The sequence below is a fragment of the Podarcis vaucheri genome (genome assembly GCF_965113315.1).
Source record: "Podarcis vaucheri genome assembly, chromosome: 1".
NCBI lineage: Eukaryota > Metazoa > Chordata > Lepidosauria > Squamata > Lacertidae > Podarcis > Podarcis vaucheri.
Genome location: NC_138759.1, coordinates 68,642,083 through 68,662,376, shown reverse-complemented (window position 1 = coordinate 68,662,376; position 20,294 = coordinate 68,642,083). Strand labels below are relative to the sequence as shown.

Below are 20,294 nucleotides of genomic sequence, written 5' to 3'. Positions count from 1 at the left end.
TGAGATCTATTTAATTTGGGTTTCTTTTGTTTTGGTGGTTTTGGTTTATACTGGGTAAAAAATAAATTGATTGATTTGATATTCTAATGCCTAACCGGAGTCAAACATGCCTACAGAAATACTAAAAACAAATGTGACCTGCAGTTTGACTCCTATTATTATTTTCTTGTGACATTTGCTTTGGTTTTTAAGATGAATAATTAATGGCAGCATTTACAATTCATTTATCCCAGATGTCCTCCTCTGGAGTCAAATGTTTTCAAAGGAACCACAGGCTTGTGCAACATGTTGCCTTTTATTCTGAAGATGGCATAAAAAAGGCAGGTGGGAACAGCAGGGGCAGGGCAGTGGCTACTGAAGAGAAGGCGAGGAGGGTGAGAGGCTCTGGCCACCGAGGCCCAGCCCCTAGTGACGTGCCAGCTCTGAGGGGCAGGCAGAGGGCAGGGCTGCCCTGGGCAGAAAGAAAGGGGGAGCGGAGCGCTTATTAAATGCTTGGTGCGCCTGCATCTAATCTTGCCTCTTTCTAAAATGTATTTATTGGTGTGTGTGTTTCTTTTTGTAAATCTAGCAAAGAATAACATAAAATTGGATTTAAGGAGTTTTCTCAGGACAGTAGAAGGTGTGTGTGCTGTGTCCTGTTGCTGTAGCTGTGGTGGCACTTGCCCTTCTTCTGTTAGGAAATGCTTGAGGGGGAGACACAAATGAGGTTCAGTGGGGGGGGGGCAGTGAGAAATCTCCCTGTTTTCATCCGCAGAATATTGGAGGGTATGCGGACACAGAACAATCCCTGAATACCAGCTCCCTCCTCCTTTCCTGCTACTCACATGACCACATAAGGAGGACTGGGTGAGAGGGGGGTACTGTATTGCCCTGTTCTGGGTTCGACCTTGAAGCTGCCTCTAGCCCTTTCACCCATCCTAGGCATCCATTTTAATTAGGGAAGCAATTCCTTTTCAAATGACATCCCCTCCCCCCCTAAATGCTTAAAGCTCTTGCATTACCTGTAAACTAGGCTCTTGTTACCACCTTCCATAGGACAGATGAGGGGAACAGAGGCAGACTGACAGGTCTGTAAGGGCATAGCAGAGCTGCCACATGATTTAGTTTTTTAAAACAGAATTGCAGAAGAGAAGTAAAAAGACATCACACAAACAAACAAACAAACAAACAAACAAACAAACAGAGTTCCTCCCAAGTATCAGGACAAAGCTTTTCCCATTTCTCAGTTAAATGGTATTGTTCGAAAGTTATGAGCCTGCTGGTAGAAGCCACAAATACCATTAAAATCCACATTGTCACAGTTATGTAAAACAGTAATTAGAAGGACCCAACCTTGCTTGCAGGAAGCTGGAAGACCCCATTAACAGATATCTTTTAGCCAGTGTCTCCAAAGATATTTGGCATTTACTGCTTTTTCTGCCTTGCAACCCGAGTACTTAAACATTAGCCACTGACACTAATTAGGTTAAGAGCCTGTCCCTTTACTGTTAATGTTCACTGTAGCCAATTAATTCAAGAACAATGTTAAAGACAAGTTGAACATATCTCTTTTAAGTGCCTAAAAAAAAAAGGATGATGGAACCATGTTTGGGGGCATGCTTTAAACCCTCCTTCCCTTGTAAAATACATATTATTAATGCCAGTGCTTTTTTTCTAGAAAAAAGTACTGGTACTGCTTGAATACCTCCAGAAAAAAGCACTGATTAATGCAATATCTGGGTCAAAAATGTCCCAATTTAATTATAGTTTTAAAAGGACCAGTGAGATATATTTGACAAAATCATTCCAATTTACCAATGTTAAACAATAAAACTGTATTAACTGTTTTATAGCATAGGGGGTACAGCTATAGTATTTGGGGTCTTTAATGATCTCCCCCATTAGTTTCTATATGTAAAATGGGTCACTTCCTTTCAACTCAAATCTTCCAGAAATGCATATTTTGAAAATATTTTAACACCTTCACTGCTGAATCAGCTTAGATCCTATATATTTTCAGTGTACAGTGTTTCGTCCCCCCCCCATTTCTTTTCATTTGAGTCTGACCACAACGTCATTAATGAAAGCTTCAGATTAAAGTGAAGGAAGGACAAGCACATCATGGAGTATTAAGTGGAACAGGTTGGAGAGGAGAGTTTTATACAATCTGTGTAGCCCTTTGGGATCAGTGATGATGCCCTACATTAGGGGTCAGGGTTAAACCAGAGCCTAGGACTTGCCGATCAGAAGGTCAGCGGTTTGAATCCCCGCAACGGGGTGAGCTCCAGTTGCTCGGTCCTTGCTCCTGCCAACCTAGCAGTTCAAAAGCATGTCAAAGTGCAAGTAGATAAATAGGTACCGCTCCACTGGAAAGGTAAACAGCTTTTCCGTGCGCTGCTCTGGTTCGCCAGAAGCGGCTTAGTCATGCTGGCCACATGACCTGGAAGCTGTTCGCCAGCTCCCTCGGCCAATAAAACGAGATGAGCGCTGCAACCCCAGAGTTGGTCACGACTGGACCTAATGGTCAGGGGTCCCTTTACCTTTAAACCTTTTCAGCAGGGGGCCAGTCCACTGTCCCTCAGACCTTGTGGGGGGCCGGACTATTTTTTTGGGGGGGGAATGAACAAATTCCTATGCCCCACAAATAACCCAGAGATGCATTTTAAATAAAAGCACACATTCTACTCATGTAAAAACACCAGGCATGCCCCACAAATAACCCAGAGATGCATTTTAAATAAAAGGACAAATTCTACTCATGTGAAAACAAGCTGATTCCCAGACCGCCTGCAGGCCGGATTTAGAAGGCGATTGGGCCGGATCTGGCCCCTGGGCCTTAGTTTGCCTACCCATGCCCTACATAAACACAGGGAGGGGGAAACTATGGTATTTTAGAGCTACCGGCTCATTTGCAAGCTTTGCCAGAATGCTCAATTGCTGCCATCCTGCACTTCATTGAATTCTTTATAACTGTGCACAACACAGATAAAATGCTACCAAACCAGGATGTCTGTGTCATTTATGGAGTTCATTTGCACTTTGACAGAGGCGTCAAAATGTTGGTAAGTGTGCCCCTAATTCAGTCCCATCATAGGTAACTTACTACATCCTAAGCCTCAGCTTGAAAGAGTTACTCCACCTATAAACCCACAATTCCACGCTATCTCGACTTTATAAATGTTCTTCCCCTTCGGCTGAAATTTGTCATGCTTAAATTAATCTTTAAGAGCTCATGGCGTTATGAAAATGTTTGACCAAAATCAGTTGAATCACTTTTGAGTTATTCAAGCATAAAATATTATATATTTTCCTTCTTTAAAAATTAAGGCATCTTTTAAAAGAAAAGGTTATTTCTTTTAGCTTATTTCAGCTTCACATTTGCTAAGGATTTAACCCCAGTTAAATATTCTTCAAATTAAACAAAGGCCTATGAAGGAAGTGAAATATGCCACACCAAATGTCTGCAAGGGAACAATTTCAGGGCATTGTGGGCATTTATTCCCCAAACATTTTCCTAAATCCTTTTTACTCCAGCACTGTTTACAGCCATTATTTCCCTATGCTGTTGCAGCATTATTTAATTCCTCTAATCTCTACTTCATCTCAGCCAGTCAATAGGCATGGAGGGTGAGGTAACATCACAGAGAGAAAATATTATATTGAGAGCAATTCCCCTTGGACTGGTGATTTTAATTAGGAACATAATGCCCCTCTGAGCTGCCAAACCTCTTGAAAATTGAGGTGAGGGTCCTAAATGGCACAGGCTGCTTCCTTTAAAGTGGCGTCTTACAAGCTCTTTGCAACTACATTGTGCTGCATGATTCCAGTGGCAAGCTAGCTGACTTCAAAGCTGCAGGTGAAGGATGTCTGTCTGCTTGTGTAGACTGAATTCAAACCAAACCTGCAAATGGACAACTTCAAATGGGCTCAGTGGTAGTGCTGATCAGCTGATAGGCACTATCAGTGATTCCCACTTGCTAAGGAACAACTGGGAGTGCCCTTTCAATTCCCAATTGTTCCCCTGCAGCTGCATCTTGACCTGCCCCACAGGTCACATGGGGCCAATGGATGTGCTTTGCAGAGAATGGATTTGTGGGCCAAATTAGATCCCTGTGGCCTAGAGCTGTCCTAGCCAATTACATGCCCCACCCCAGCACAATTTTCTTTCTAAAGTGGCAAAGTGCTTGCAACCTGCCACATTAAAAGGAGGCAATCTAAAGTGTGATCCCTCATGCTTTCTTGGAAAGTCACTAACTAAAGAGGGCAGGGGCAGCAGCTGCAATCCCTCAGATTGCCCAAAGGGAGGCATGGGAGTGTAAGGTTGCATAGACTTGGTTATCCTTACTTAAGCCCTGTTTGAAAAATCCAGTCTCTTATTCATAAATATCACAGAATCAATGGATGCCTAACATTCATTATTTTAATGGTCCTGACAGTAAAACTGTCTTTGTAAGTCACCAATATCTGGCTCTGATAAGTCAGTAAATTTCAGACCCAGCTGAACTAAGCTTTTCTCTTTTCTTCTCTTTTCTTCTTTCTTTTCCTTTCTTTTCTTTTCACTATTGACCCACCTTCCCGGTCTCAGCAACCATGATCCACCGGATTCCACCCTAGTTCTTCGCCTGTTCCAGAATATGGAGTGCCAGTTTACTGAAATTTAAATGTGAAAGCCCTAGAGTTACATAGTGGTACTAACACAATGGACAGCCCCAGAGCAACTACAGTGGTACCTTGGGTTAAGTACTTAATTCATTCTGGAGGTCTGTACTTAACCTGAAACTGTTCTTAACCTGAAACACCACTTTAGCTAATGGGGCCTCCTGCTGCTGCGCCGCCGGAGCACAATTTCTGTTCTCATCCTGAAGCAAAGTTCTTAACCTGAAGCACTATTTCTGGGTTAGCGGAGTCTGTAACCTGAAGCGTATGTAACCTGAGGTACCACTGTAGTGTCATCCGAATTACAATATATGCCTCAAGTCAGGACCAGGTCACATGTTGCACAGGAATAAGCTTCTTCCCCACTTATATGGCTAGGCTTCTCTGCTAGAAATATTCTGCTCTATGACAAGATCAAGCAAAACACACCCCACCCACTAGCTTTATCAAGCATAATGCAAAGCAAAAGTGAATTAGGTATTTTGTGCACATATGATACACATACAGTAAGAGGATGTGCAAACAAGAGAACATTCAAAATACATGCTACACAGGGTGTTTTCACTTTTAGTTTTCCTGTTGATAATTTATGCTGCTAGGTTATTCCCCCGCCCGCCCTGCATGCAGAAATAAGAGCACACATATACAAGTAAAATATTAATGACAAGACCCTGATTCCACTGGCATAAAAATGTCTCACACAGTTCATTCAGAGCCTATCTGACATCCTTGACTTTGTGGGGTTTTTAATTTCCTAGATCTAAGCATCTGCTCCTAACTTGAATAAATGATCAAATGTGACTTTTCATTCCTTTTGCTCATAAACTCCCAAAATCCTATATCCTCTGTTAAACCAACAGCATCTATTTACACTGTAATTTGTCAGAAGCTGTTTTTAATATAAATAAGTAGCAGCGGGCCCAGTGGCTTGTTTTCTGGGCTTCAAAAATATGCAGCCCAGCATGGCAATAAGGAAGAGAAAGCTTTATTTGGTTTTGGTAGTCTCATTCTTCCACTCAGTGTGGCATTAATGAAATTCAGCATGATTAATGGTCTGGCCTTTCTATTTATCATCCTTATCTGCATAAGTATTTCCTGATCTCTCTTTTCATCCTACTCTGGGGCTTCACCACAGTCTCCTATGACCTTTATGAATTTTTAATGGAAAGTTCCTAGGGTCAGATCCTTACTAGTTTCTCAAGGAAGAGGCCCATTCTGGGGGAAGTGTATAGAGCGCAGCAGTTGCTAAAAACCATTTTTCATGGCCGACAATCTCAGGTCACACCTCTGGTCCAGGTCATGCATGCCCACCCATGTTAACAGGTGCTATCCTAGTATTACTAGAGAAATCGCTCACAGTAGTCCAAATTATTTGATGGGAATTGGAGTGCAAAACATCTGGATAACTCCAGGTTGTTATGTGCCTTGTTATTCCTACACTCTGGAGATGGGACTTAAGAAGCTGTTACTGCACTGAATACAGCCATTGCATACTCAATGTTCCTGCACTGGCTCCATGTCCCTGGTATTTGCTGGGCAGGTGGGGTTGGGGATACTTGCAGGAAGATAGGCATCCTGTAAATGTTACTACTTGGACAATTTACAAAATGCCCATATAACACACACACACACACACACACACACACACTCAATGAGTAGCTCCAACTCCACTCTACCCCAACTAAAAATATGCAGAAAATTGCGGTCCAAAAACCCAGGTAAATAATAACAATAGCAATGTTTGGCTCTTAAAAACAGAGAATATGCAACCTTCCCCCAACCTGGAGTTATTCAGATGTTTTGCAGTCCAATTCCCATCAGATATTTTGGCTCCCACCACTCTTCCTCATCCAGCCAGTCCCTGACAGCTACACTCCTTACCAACTGCTGTTCCACTCTCTCTTGAGTACCTTTGCTTGACTAAAGTGTACTCTTTGAAAATGTCTCTTGCTTGCCTGCATGGAGGGCAGTGTGTGTGTGTGTGTGTGTGTGTGTGTGTGTAGAAACCTGACTTTTCCATGGCTGGAATGCAGCCTACCATGAAAAAGCAACATATCTGCTGCTCCACCCATTTTGCCTCTGCCCCCCCCCCCAGCACTGTCATGCAACTCCCAGAAGTTTGCCCACATGGAAGGCAGCCCTCGTCTTCCACAAGGGGCACATTCGACATGGCACTATGGACTCTGACCATTTAAAAAGCTGATAGAAGCTTCTACTGTAACTACAGCTCTTGCACCGATGCAATTACCTTAGAGGGGTAAACACACAACATCCCAGGGCATGGTGCGAAGCTGCATATGAGGTTACCACCTTGCTGAAGCTAAGCAGGGTTGGATGTGATCTATGGGAGACTTCCTGGGAACCACATGTACACTGCCTTGGGCTCCATGACAGAAAAAGAGAGAGGATATAAATGTAAAAAAATATCAGATCAATTACCTGAGACTTTTCCTTGACCAGCCAACACCTTTAAAATTGGCATATTTCAAACAAACCATAGTTTAGACTAACTACAGTTTATTGGGTTCGGACAAAATGACAAGCTGTGGCTAATCTGAAACGAAAGCTTTTGATCTTGTGATCAGAAGCAGGGGGGAAATGAGACTGAGGCTTAGTGCAACTCATTCCCATCATGATAAACTATATGTTGAAACCAGCTCAATGACAGTGCTACATTTCTTCATTTCTGTAAAAACAAACTGATGCTTCAAGATCACTTAGGCTGAATCTGTACTCATATTTCAGACCGTAGCTGGTCAATATTTACAAGGGAAATGACAGCTTAACAGTAGTGCATTGCCATAGTGTTGCCTGCTGCTAGGGTCACATGCTGTAGGACTCTGTGTTGGCCAGCAGGTAATGGCTTTCCCTACCTGCCTTGCCTATTCTCCAGCCCCGGGAGCCTTCATAATGGAGCTGTTTCCAGAGGAAGAACTGTGAAGGGAAAGATACTCTTGTTTGCCATCAGCAGGTGGGGGGTTTCACTTGTGCTGCCCCACCTCCAGCCTGAAGAACCTTCAGAAGGGAGCTGCTGCCACAGGCATCATGTGGATGTGTTTTAATGAGATAAACAGAGTGATAGTTTATGAGTCATGGGGCGCAGAGAGTGTGTGTATGAACTTAACAGTGCTTTGTTTCTTTTTTGGCTGCTATATTGTTAATGTTGTTAGTATTGTTTTATAGATTACAAATGCTGTATTGATTTGCTAAACGCATAATATGACTTTTGCTTTAATTGTGATGTTTGACTTATTCTTTTAGGTGCCGCTTTGTTAACAGTGTTTTATAGAGTGTAACTGTTTCACCGATGATCCGTTAATTATGCTATATGATTTATGCTGTATTTGTGATGTTTGATTACGTTCCATCATGTTATTGTTATTCCTTGTTTGTAAACTGGGATTTACAATTGGGATTTATTGGGATTCATCTGAATGAGAAATATACACACTAATCAAAGAAATATAACAAATCAAATAAATCGTTTTACATTAAGCCAGTGCTAAAAAAAAAATGTTTACGGGTACTGTATTTTTTGTCCCATAGGACGCTCCGTCCCATAGGACGCACCTAGTTTTTTGGGGGGGAAATAAAGGAAAAAAAATTTCCCTTTATTTCCCCCCCAAAAGCAGGTTGGGGAAACAGAACCGGGTCGAGGAACAGTGGGATGGCGGCGCTGCGCCTCCCTGCTGTCCCACGAGCTTGTGGGGCTGGCCGATGTCTGCCCCGCGCGAGGGGCGCTCTGCATCAGGGCGCCCCGCCCGCCGGGCGGCAGGCTGCTATCCGCAGTGTGGGGAGCCCTGCGGGGAACTCCTGCAAGGCTCCCCACGCTGTGGATGTCTGCCTGGCGTGGGGGGCGCTCTGCTTCAGGGTGCCCTGCCCGCCGGGCGGCAGGCTGCTATCCGCAGTGTGGGGAGCCCTGCGGGGAACTCCTGCAAGGCTCCCCACGCTGCGGATGTCTGCCTGGCGCCTGGAGAGCGAGAGGGGTCTCCAAGCTTCAGCAAAAGCCTGCATTCGCCCCATAGGACGCACCCATATTTTCCCTTCATTTTTGGAGGGGAAAAAGTGCGTCCTATAGGGCGAAAAATACGCTACTCTCATTTTCCTGCTCATATTGAAATACTGTCCCTCAATGAGGCCACTTAGATTCACAAAATGTTTAGGGGTATGCGTCCCCCTGCATTCCCCCAGGTAAAAAAGCACTGCATTAAGATATGGATACACATTTTTTGCACAGTGAAGGATCCTGTAAGGGCATGTGGAAGTGAAACAGGTTTTCCATACATGCATCCACCCTGCCATACATATGGAAGCACATTCCTAGCCAGGGGCGCTTGCTTGTACGGAGGCTCATTCTCACTCAGGAAACCATGGGCTTTAAATGAAGTATTGATTTAACTGAGAACTCACTATGTGCAGTGTGTAAAACTGTAGTAAAAGTGCTTGCTCTTCATTTATTTTATTCATCTGAAACATCAACCATCTTATATACTTCTTAGCAACCTTCCCTATAATGACCAAATCTCCTAATGCAAACATTTTTACCTGAATTAAGCTAAAATATTAATAATGTTGGAGTCAAGCTACTAATTAGAAAGGTATTTTTTTTCCTCAGTTGGCTCCATGCTGTTGCCACCATTCTTCCAGTCCTCGAAAACCTGAAGAGACATTCTTCAGAGCCCATTAATTGCCTTCTACTAACTCAATGAGACGGCTTGTCTGAATAAATCAAGCTGTCTTTGGCCTGTCTACTATTGATGGGTTTCTGCCAAGCTACAGAGAACACTACCTTCCCTTTTTTTTGTAAACTCAATATATTGTTTTCCAACTAGGATGAGACATTCGACTTCATGGCCAGAAAAGCACACAGCACAGGGATTTCTTTTAATGTGTTCTTCACACAGTGATATTTCAAGCACTGAAAAGTGAGTTAAATACGAAGTCCTAAAACATGTACACATCACTTCATGTATAGCAACAAATATAAAGCCATGTGAATGCATAGATTTTACTTTGAAAGCACAGAAGTGTATCGCATTATTTAGGAAAGCAATGTGTCAAGAACCACCCCAGAAGGTTGTATTTATACATGGTTTTATTAAGCCCTGGCATCCACAGCAAACAAGACCTGTGTATATTTCTGTACTGGAAGATGCAACGAGGTCCTGCATACATAGGGCTCTTAGCTGAATGTCCACACTATATGAGGACTGCGTGTACAACCCCCAATAATATAATATAAGCCAGGCAAACAGCACCAAACACAGTCAACACAGGTACATTTAGCCTGGAGAAGAGGAGATGAGATAGCCATCTTCAAATATCTTAAGGGCTGTCACAGGAAAGTTAGGGTGGGCGATATATCGTTATTTTGTCTCTTATCGGTATGAACTCCAGACCGCAATAAAGGTTTCATATTTTTTCACTCTGTAAAGCAGCACTTTACTGCAAAGTAAATGGCCATTTCCTGCCTGCCCACCTGCAAGGCATTAGCCCCTGCCACCACTCAGCTGCCTAAAGGGCTTTACTTTGCAGTAAAAGCTGCTTTCTGCCTGCACAGTCTGCAAGGTGCAAGCCCCATGCCTCTTGCTAGAGACAGACCCAGCATAACAATAGGCTTCCTTGCTGAGGCAGGGAGATTTTGATCAGCAAAAAAAGTTTATTTTCTCCCCATAAGATTCACGTTGCTTTGAGGCACACACCTTGCCTCTTGCTAGGCAGAATAGAGACCCAGCTCGATATCCAGCTAAGAACGGTATCAGGGTCTCTACTCTGCCTAGCAAGAGCCACAGTGTGGAGCTTATTGGCAGAAAAAGAAACTTTGCTTATTGGAATTTTTGTTCCTCAGCAGTGCTGTAGGAGAAGATTCCGTTCTTCATTTTAAGATCAGTGTGGCTTGGCTCCAGCTTCTGTTCTGAAAAGGATCTAGGGGTCTTAATAGACCACAGGCTTAATATGAGTCAACAGTGTGATGCAGCAGCAAAAAAGCTAATGCTATACTAGGCTGCATCAACAGAAATATAGTGTCATGAAGGTAAAGGGACCCCTGACCGTTAGGTCCAGTCGTGGACAACTCTGGGGTTGTGGTGCTCATCTCGCTTTATTGGCCGAGGGAGCCAGCATACAGCTTCCAGGTCATGTGGCCAGCATGACTAAGCCACTTCTGGCGAACCAGAGCAGCGCACGGAAACGCCATTTACCTTCCCACCAGAGCGGTACCTATTTATCTACTTGCACTTTGACATGCTTTCAAACTGCTAGGTTGGCAGGAGCAGGGACAGAGCAACGGGAGCTCACCTGTCACGGGCATTCGAACCGTCGACCTTCTGATCGGCAAGCCCTAGGCTCTGTGGTTTAGACCACAGTGCCACCCGCTCTATTTTGCCTTGGTCAGACCACACCTGGAGTACTGTGTCCAGTTCTGGGTGCCACAATTTAAGAAGGATATTAATAAGCTGGAACACATGCAGAGGAGGGCAACCAAGATGATCATGGGTCTTGGAAACCCAGCCTTGTGGGGAACGGTTGAGGGAGCTGGGTATGTTTAGCCTGGAAAAGAGATTGAGAGGAGATAAGAGTGGCCACCTTCAAATATCTGAGGGGGTGTCACCTGGAAGATGGAGGCAGCATGTATTCTCCTGCTCTGGAGGGGGAGGACCCGAATGAATGGTTCCAAGTGACAAGAAAGGTGATTCTGACTAAACAACAGGAAGAACTTTCTGACAGAAAGAGCTGTTCGACAGTGGAAAGGACTCCCTTGGTAGGTGGTACACTCTCCTCCATTGGAAGTTTTTAAGCAGAGGTTGGATGGCCATCTGTAACCTAGTTTTCAGGCGACATGTGGCACCTAGACCAGGCTTTCTAGCACTGATCTACACCAGGTCCAAGTCTGTTACAGGGCCAAGTTCAAGGTATTACTATGGGTATATAAAACCCTTAACAGAACAGTAATATATTCTCCAGAAATCTTTAATGGTTTTGTTAAGGATGTTATCGCTGAGTAAATTTTCATTTAATTATACGCATCAAATTTAGATTTTTATTTTTAAAAAAATATTTCCCCAGATTATTATAAGCTCCAACCTTATTTCAGACACGGTGATATACTGAGGTATCGCAATGTTTAGCTGGCGATATATCGTGATACTGAAATATTTGCTGGTGAGATGAATTGGATTGACCCTTTCCTCCCTCTTAAACTAGCAGTACTATTAACAGGTTATAATCATAATCACATGAATGTGGGTGGACTTGTGCCTCCATCCTTTTTCAGTTGCAGATGGGGCATGTTGGGAACTATTATTAACAACATGCTACTTGTGAGACACCACCCCATTATTTGTTCTCAAATAACCACCTCATATTTGTAAAATCTATACCCCACCTTACACCTATACCCCAGCTTACATTATCGATGGGACCCTCTTGCCTGCAACTACAAGCTATCAAAGGTTTTAAAACTCAGCTAACTTATATTGCAGCTGACTGAAGCAATACCAATCTCCTCACTAGGATATGGCTAAAGCTGTATGTACAAGAGCACTGTGGATGGCAGAGAAAGCCTTTCAGTACAGTCCAAGTTAAAAAGCATCCTGGACATCTCAGAAATGTCACTTGGAACTCAGGAGCATGACAAAGAAAAGTGAAATGGTATTTCTATGAATTCCTTTTGACAGATTTCTATCAATCACACCAAGTACAAACTAAATAGCTATAGTTTAACTTGTGAAGCCCATGCTCAAATTGTTTTACACCTGCCAACTTAGGTTTAACTTTATGTTTAAGTGCTCTTACTTGAAATGCTTAATATTATTTTAAATAAAGGTTGTGTAAACCCTACTAAAACTTAACTTATTCTACATTAATTTTAATGCAGGAAATGGCTCAACAAAATAAGTTTGGTTTGTGAATAACCAATTAATCGATTGCTTGTGGCAAATAACTGTTGTTTCTGGATGACCAGACAAGGAAGCTTAGTTAAAATGGAGAAAAGTTAGTTCTTGTAATGTTGTCAATGTGCCACAAATGCACAGGTGTGCATTCACTGGTGATCTAGAAAACATCTCCATGGATTGATCACTTTTGCATACATACTCACAGGCCGTATTCACTAAATCAAATGGTCCTGAACCTTTTGAGAACAAGGATCCACCTTTAGCCCAAAGATGCAAAAAGACCCTATTTTTAATTCCACACTATCTACTTGTACAGTGGTAATGTTGCTGTTGCAACCCACCAAAGGTCAGTCCACTACCCAGTGTGCCTCTCAACCCAGCAGGTGAATACCAATGGATTATAAAATAGTGAAGTATTTGTATAATGTAGCAGCCACTCAGCATCAAATGATAAAACTGTGGGCACAACTGTACAGTAAAATCAGTGGAACCTAATTTGCTTCTGACTCGCCATAAAGAAAAGTATTTACTCTGTTTCCAAGATTCAGGGTTGAGTGCCAATTCTTATTTAGCTAAAATGGGGGCATCCACACACAAGAGGAAGCATCAGCAGTCTTAAGGAAACCTCAAGGTTTGCAGATGTACAAAAAATGTTTAGAAGAAAAGCACCCCCAGGGCAGGCAGGGAACCCAAGAACAGCCCAAAACAGAACAAGTATGTTCAATAGCCACAGAAAATTGGAAAAGAAAATGGACATGGCTGCTCAGCTTCAAGAACTGCTGATCAGCTAGCTGAGAAACAAGGCAAGAAGATTAAGGGAGAGAGTAGAAGGTACACAGTAATATCATTAGGTATTTTCCTCCATTGTCCTTCAGTCTACTTGTCACTTTCTCCTTCATCCTCTAAAAGGAATGAGGAAAAACAGACACAGATACGAGAAGCGTAGAGAGAATCTTCTCATAGTCTAAAGAGAATTCATTTGCTGGTTCACACCGAGAAGCTATTTTTAAATGTTGTTAGGAACAGAAGAAGTGAGAGCTTCCCAAAGAAACCAATGGAGAGATCCAAGGTTTCCGTGTAACCAGGATTGGACACCAGTGTAGCTACCACATCCCACCTTCTCCAAATGCAACTCATCGTCACCATATTGCAAGTTGGAAAGGCTGTGGATGAGGAAATGGTTTATGACAGGCCTGCAGTGTAGTTCACGTGAAATACTGCAGCTTAGGCTCTGAGTGATCTACAACAACTCTGTAGTGATGTCCAGAAGTATTAGACCCCAATTGAAGGTTGGATTCGAGCTAAATGAGCAGTTTTCAACAGCACTGCTGCAGTATTATCCATTGCCTTTATTCCCACATTGCTGGTTGGCTTGAGAAATATGGAGTGTAGTTCAGTGTTGAATCCTCACTGCAGACTTACGGGACACAGTAGTCTTCTGTTAACATTGCTGGACAGAGCTACTGAGGCTGCTCTGGATTTCCAGTCAAAAATGCCCTATACATCTCAGGTTGAAGTAAAAATCCAGCTCCTTAAGTTTCCCTCTGGAGCCTCATTCCAGGCCAAATCCATCAGTTCAATTGACTTGCATTCCCCTTTAAATGTCCAAGAACTAACAATATAAATAGAACATACATGAATCAAGTTCCAAGTTACAACAGGGAGGGACTCCTGTATTCGATGTTAACCCCCCCCCATTCTACTTAGCCACAGGCCCTGGTAACACCTGTGGCACACTGTGACATTTTGTTGCAGGGCGCCATTTGTAAGTAAATCGGATGACTTCAACAGTGTGGTCCAAAAAAATTTCCCCTTGAAGTCCCGCTAAGTTCAGCAGAATAAACTTTGTAGTTAGTAACCCCCAGTTTCAGAAGAATGTAAATGCCACTAAGGAGGCACTTCCCATACTCACAGCTTATTAGTAAAGTAATCATCAGAAAAGCCGAGGCAGGTATTATATACAATGAGAGCACTTCATGTGCATCATATTGTGTTAGGTGCATGATCTACGCTAGCCCTGTGAACAGTTATGCTTCCAGTGCAAATGGGTTGAAGAGCAATACGGACTAAAGACGTGTGCTTGGGAGCTGCATGTGCACTAGGTAAAATTTCACGCAGAGAAACAACGCAGATTTAGCTTAGGCCTTTGGTGATTTATCTTGATACATGTGCATATTTGGATCAGGAAGATCTCTGATCTTCTTCAGCAGCCACAGAATGGGTCAACATTCTTACAGAAAGTAGAGCAGAACCAAAGCAGCTGGAGGTGCTTCTTTAAGAAAGAAACATTTAAATCAGAACGTTTATCAAAAAGAAACCAAAGGCACTGCACTAAAGACATAATCCAACATAAATCCCATAATCAGCCCCAAAGGCTGGTATGCAGTCTCTCTGGTAGGAAACAAGAGGGAGGGGACTCAAAAGCTTGTCGGCGAATAAAAAATGCAACCATGGGACATAGTATAGGATTGTTCCTAAGAAAAGCAATAACGTAAAAACCCATCTGCTGCAAAGTATAACATCCTGCCTCTACCTTCCACCCTGCAACATCTTAAATGCGTTTATGCACAAGTCAATCCTCTGTGATTTCAGTAGGACTTATTTCCAAACAAGTATGCTCAGGCTCAGAGCTCAGTAGTCATTTCAAGACAGAACAGAAGCACCTATCAGTTTAACAATTCAGCATGTCCACCTCACTTAAATCCTGATCAAATGAACTTACCAAAGTTAGCTGCTAGCTTTCAAATAGCTCAGGAAGCAAGCAACTTCTACGCTACCCAGCGAAAGGATTACAACTAATTAAACGGTGGTAGCATCCCTTTGCTCCGTTAGTCCCAATACAATCAGCCCCTGCCCCTGAAACATGTTTTAAAGAAAACAAGGTATGCTGCCAGTTGATTTCCATAATGAAACCAAAGGTACAGAGATGTGTTATATTGCAAACGCTTATATTACTCGTAGGAGATATAGAAGAGCAATTTAACGCTCTGTCACATTTTATTTGATTGTTGCGCACGTGTGCGTGCTTGTGTAAGCAAGGCAAAGAAACAATTCCTGTAAGATCTGAATAGCTTAAGAGCTACCCAGCATGTGATGCCTTTTGAACACACCGCCCTGGTCCCACTCTGAGTTCAACCAGAGCCACAGCCATGATTTGGTTCCTGGAGATGTGTTTATTCCGACAGTCCTGCATACGTGCTGGTCTTACAGCAGCAATAGAAATCCACAGGATCTAAAAATAGTTCAGAGATGGTACTTTAACTCTGCCCGATGACCATGTCTGCAACGCTGTACACACACACGTGTTACATGGGAACAACTCTCACTCAACTCCCAGGGCTTCTCTCTGAGTGAGCAGGTCCAATATCAGAATGCAAGCCCATGATTCTAAAGCTATGCTCAAGAGCAAGTTCTGTGAAAATCAACAGGATTCATTTCTGCATCCATGCAAATCAGCACGTAAGATTCCATTGAAACAATGGGTTTGGCGCCTAAATGTGACTAGGAGGACGGCGTGCTCTCTGGCTGCACAGACCGGGAACATCAACCCCGGCCTCACCACTTAGGAGTAAAGTCCTGGTCGCCTCAAAATCAGGGCGGAGGGAGATTTCTGAAAAATGGAGGGATGGGATCGGGCGATCACTGACGCGCCGCCTCTCCAAACCCAGCCTGCGATGGACGCCTATAGATTTCCGACGAGGGAACTGAAGCCCCTTGTCCCGCTGAAGTTCCTTCCCGGCCCCCCACCACCCAGGATGGCGGCGCTTACCGGAGTCTGTGGGCCGGGGTCTGCCGCTGTCCCGCAGGTAGTAGTTGAACTCGAGGCAGCGGTCGTTCTCCACCGTCCCGTCGGAGCAGAGCTCGACCAGCAGCTTCAGCGCTTTCTGGCAAATCTCGTCCTCCCTGCCGCCAGGCATCGCCCCCCAGCATCCTTGTGAGTGGAGAGGAGCTCTCCGGTCGCTCACACGCGCTTCTTCGGCTGCCGCTGCCGGCCGCCCGCTTGCCGTCGCCGCCGAGGCAACTGGGGAGACGCCGGCATACTGGGAAGAGGGAGCAGCAGCAGCAGCAACGCCGCCCCTCCTCGCCGCTGCCCAACTTCGCCTGGCCGGCCTCGGCACTGTGCAGGAGCCGCCACCGCCGGGCGTGACCACCCCGCCCGGATGATGAGGAGGAGAAGGAGGACCCTGCCACCAGTTGCGCGCAAAGCCAGGCGCCCAGCCAGCCGCGCCTCGCTCGGCTCCAGGCGGCGCCCGAACGGCTCTCCCTGGCGGCGGCGAGCCTCACTGCAGCAGCCCGGCGCCAATAGGGAAGGCGCCTCCTTCCGCTCAGCGCCCAGGCTGAGGCGAGCTCGGCGGCGTTTCCCCGTGTCTCCCCTTCCCGAAGATTGTCAGCTATCGCATTTCTTTCCCCGCCCTTCTTTTTCTGGAACAACATTTCCCTGGAGACCTGACGTTCTCAGCACACACGTGGAGCAGCTGCCTCTCCTCAAGTACTTGGGGAGCCACATGAAGAGAAAGTGCTGTTTTCTTGAGGCAAATAAAGCAAAGCTGATTCCTAATCTTGGTGCTTTTAAAAACAATTCTCTCATAAAAAGTTTCCTTTTCGCCACACAGTTTTCCTTCACACACAGGTTCTCCGCCCCCCTCAGTCTACAATGTGCAGGCTTTGGTTTCTGGGCCCCTCCGTTCACCACGCAGTGGGCCCTGCAGGCTATTGTGAGGGGGAAGCCCCACAATTTTTCCAGAGAACGCGAAGCAAAATGCTTCTCTTCCTTCTTCTTTATTCCAGTGAAAGATCAAGCCACACAAAGCCTCTCACCCGCTTTTCGTCAGCCACTTTAAAAACGGTGGTTCTGTTTTTCCCAGGCATGCACTCCCAAACTGGAGAAGGGAGAAATCCTCCACTGAACATTTCAGTGTTTCATTTTGCTAAGTGTGTGTGTGGGGGGGGACTGAAACAGACAAAATTTGCCGCACATGAGGTTGTTTTTCATTTGATCAAAATAGGTTAAGTATTTTCCAACTGGTTCAACTGCACACATATACCTGCTAATCCTTACTTTAAAGTACCAGCTGGTGCCCCAGAGGAATCTTACCACCTGCTAGTGCCCCCCCCCCCCCATTTTGTGAAATAGCATGAAGTAGTTTCACATGCTGGTGCATACATACTGCTAAGTAATACTATGTATTTTCAGGTTATGTTGGGTCACATCATGGAGGCACCGTACGCTTATTTATTTCCCCAATTTATACTTTGCCTTTCCACTTTTAACAGAGTGTTCAGAGCACGATATAAATGGTGATAGACAATATAAATCGTCGAGAGGGGCTGGGAGCTGGGGGCACTGTTATATGGGGGTTCCGCTCCTTCCTCCTGGGCTGTGTCCAGAAAGTGGTGTTGGGGGATGAGTGTTCAGACCCCTGGACTCTCACTTGTGGGGTGCATTAGGGTCCCGTCCTCTCCCCCATGCTTTTAATATGTATATGAAGCCGCTGGGAGAGATCATCAGGGGGTTTGGGCTGGGTGTTCCTCAGTATGCAGATGACACCCAGCTCTACCTCTCCTTTAAATCAGAACCAGTGAAGGCGGTGAAGGTCCTGTGTGAGTGCCTGGAGGCGGTTGGAGGATGGATGGCGACTAACAGATTGAGGTTGAATCCTGACAAGACAGAAGTACTGTTTTGGGGGGACAGGAGGCGGGTGGGTGTGGAGGACTCCCTGGTCCTGAATGGGGTAACTGTGCCCCTGAAGGACCAGGTGCGCAGCCTGGGAGTCATTTTGGACTCACAGCTGTACATGGAGGCGCAGGTTAATTCTGTGTCCAGGGCAGATGTCTACCAGCTCCATCTGGTACACAGGCTGAGACCCTACCTGCCCGCAGACTGTCTCGCCAGAGTGGTGCATGCTCTAGTTATCTCCCACTTGGACTACTGCAATGCGCTCTACGTGGGGCTACCTTTGAAGGTGACCCGGAAACTGCAATTAATCCAGAATGCGGCAGCTAGGCTGGTGACTGGGAGTGGCCACCGACACCACATAACACCGGTTCTGAGAGATCTGCATTGGCTCCCAGTACGTTTCCGAGCACAATTCAAAGTGTTGGTGCTGACCTTTAAAGCCCTAAACAGCCTCGGTCCTGAATACCTGAAGGAGTGTCTCCAGCCCCATCATTCAGCCCGGACACTGAGATCCAGCGCCGAGGGCCTTCTGGCGGTTCCCTCGTTGCGAGGTTACAGGGAACCAGACAGAGGGCCTTCTCAGTAGTGGCGCCCACCCTGTGGAACACCCTCCCTTCAGATGTGAAGGAAATAAGCAGCTATCCTATCTTTAAAAGACATCTGAAGGCAGCTCTGTTCAGGGAAGTTTTTAATATTTAATGCTGTGCTGTTTTTAACACTTGATTGGAAGCCGCCCAGAGTGGCTGGGGAAACTCAGCCAGATGGGCAGGGTATAAATAACAAATTATTATTATTATTAAATAAAAAACATGGCAAGAAGCACATTAAAATCGTAAAAATCCTCAGTTCTTCTAATAGCAAACTCAGCTACTGAGTACTAAGAGCTGTGGCCAAACCAAGACCACTAAAAACCAAGAGGGCTATAGCAGCCTCCTAAGGGCAACCTCAATATTTTCAGAAGTATGGAATAAAAATAGTGTTTACAAACAGTCAAGTGGGAGCCACAGAGGGTAAAATGGGGTATCTTGGCAGAGGACATGGCTGGCGGGAACCCTAAACAGGAGCACTGCAAATGACAACATTTTGTTCCCAGTGGAGAACTTGCTGGGACACCCAAACGAGCAGAACTGAATTCTCTGCGCATCAGCTGACAGGCAAGGAGTTTAATCCTTTTCAGCAGCAGGACCCAGCCATGCCTCTACCTGCCCTGCCCATGATGCTACTTATCACATCAGATGTGAGGCAAATGGGGGCCAGGTTTGGAGAACACACCATGGGGAAGGAAGCCTGGTAGGTGAAATTTGTCCTGCAAGCTGGAAGTTCTAATGCTAATTTGGGGCCAAGCCTGGCAGTCAGTAGTTCTTTAGCTGCCTCTTTTTTCTTTCTGTACAATGGCTGAGCAAGATAAAGGTGAGGGCAACTCTTCATGCAACCTTCTTGTGTTTCTGGTTTAGCAATTTGGCACAAAGCTCAGAAAGAGGGCCCAATATGAGAAGGAAAGAAATGAGAGTTGTACATGTAAGATTTTCTCATGTAGACCTTTTAAAACCAGAGATGTTCCCCGTCTCCTATGCAGAACTGCTAGGCTATTAGGGGGGCTGTGACTTCCTAGGGTATATATATACCTTGTGATACCTGATTTGGGGCAGTTAAGGAATGGCTGAAAACTCAATTCTGCCTGGGTATTGTTCAGAACAGCACAACCATGGTAGAAAGAGAAAACCTGGGAGGGAGTCGGAGGAGAAAGAGTATGAGTTTGTGTGGGAAACACACAGAGAGAGGATAAAATGTCAGGATGATACTAACACCATGGGTAGTCAGCAATTAAAGGAGATCTTCCTTGTTGATTCTTGTAGAGGAGGAGGCCGTTCTTCTGCACAATTCTGCTATAATATTTATAAACAGTTGGTGAAATGCCATATGTTTTCTATGTCTCACTACCTACTCCCATTCAAAAATCATTACAGTCGCTCAACTAATTGTTTTGCAATTATTTTCTATAAATAATGCATGCGCAGACTGCTGCTTCTGACTGTTGGAAGGAAAAAGCCTCATATTTTACAACATTAAACAAACCCCTTTTGGTT

The 20,294-nt window shown here is 44.7% G+C and overlaps 1 protein-coding gene across 5 annotated transcripts in view; it reads right to left on the bottom strand.

Annotated features, from left to right (window-relative positions):
• The window catches only part of SYT9 (synaptotagmin 9), an 89,998-nt gene extending 73,245 nt beyond the window's left edge, over positions 1 to 16,753 (bottom strand). For 4 of the 5 annotated variants that reach the window (XR_014217209.1, XR_014217210.1, XM_082214290.1 and 1 more), the window contains exon 1: positions 16,300 to 16,547. Coding sequence is in view for 3 of the 5 variants with exons in the window: in XM_082214290.1 (XP_082070416.1) it covers positions 16,300 to 16,447 (148 nt within the window). In the remaining 2 variants the exon portion in view is untranslated. Of the gene's footprint in view, positions 1 to 16,299 lie in introns of all 5 variants that reach the window. The other variant, XM_082214292.1, reaches the window with a different exon arrangement.
• Between the last annotated feature and the right edge of the window lie 3,541 nt (positions 16,754 to 20,294).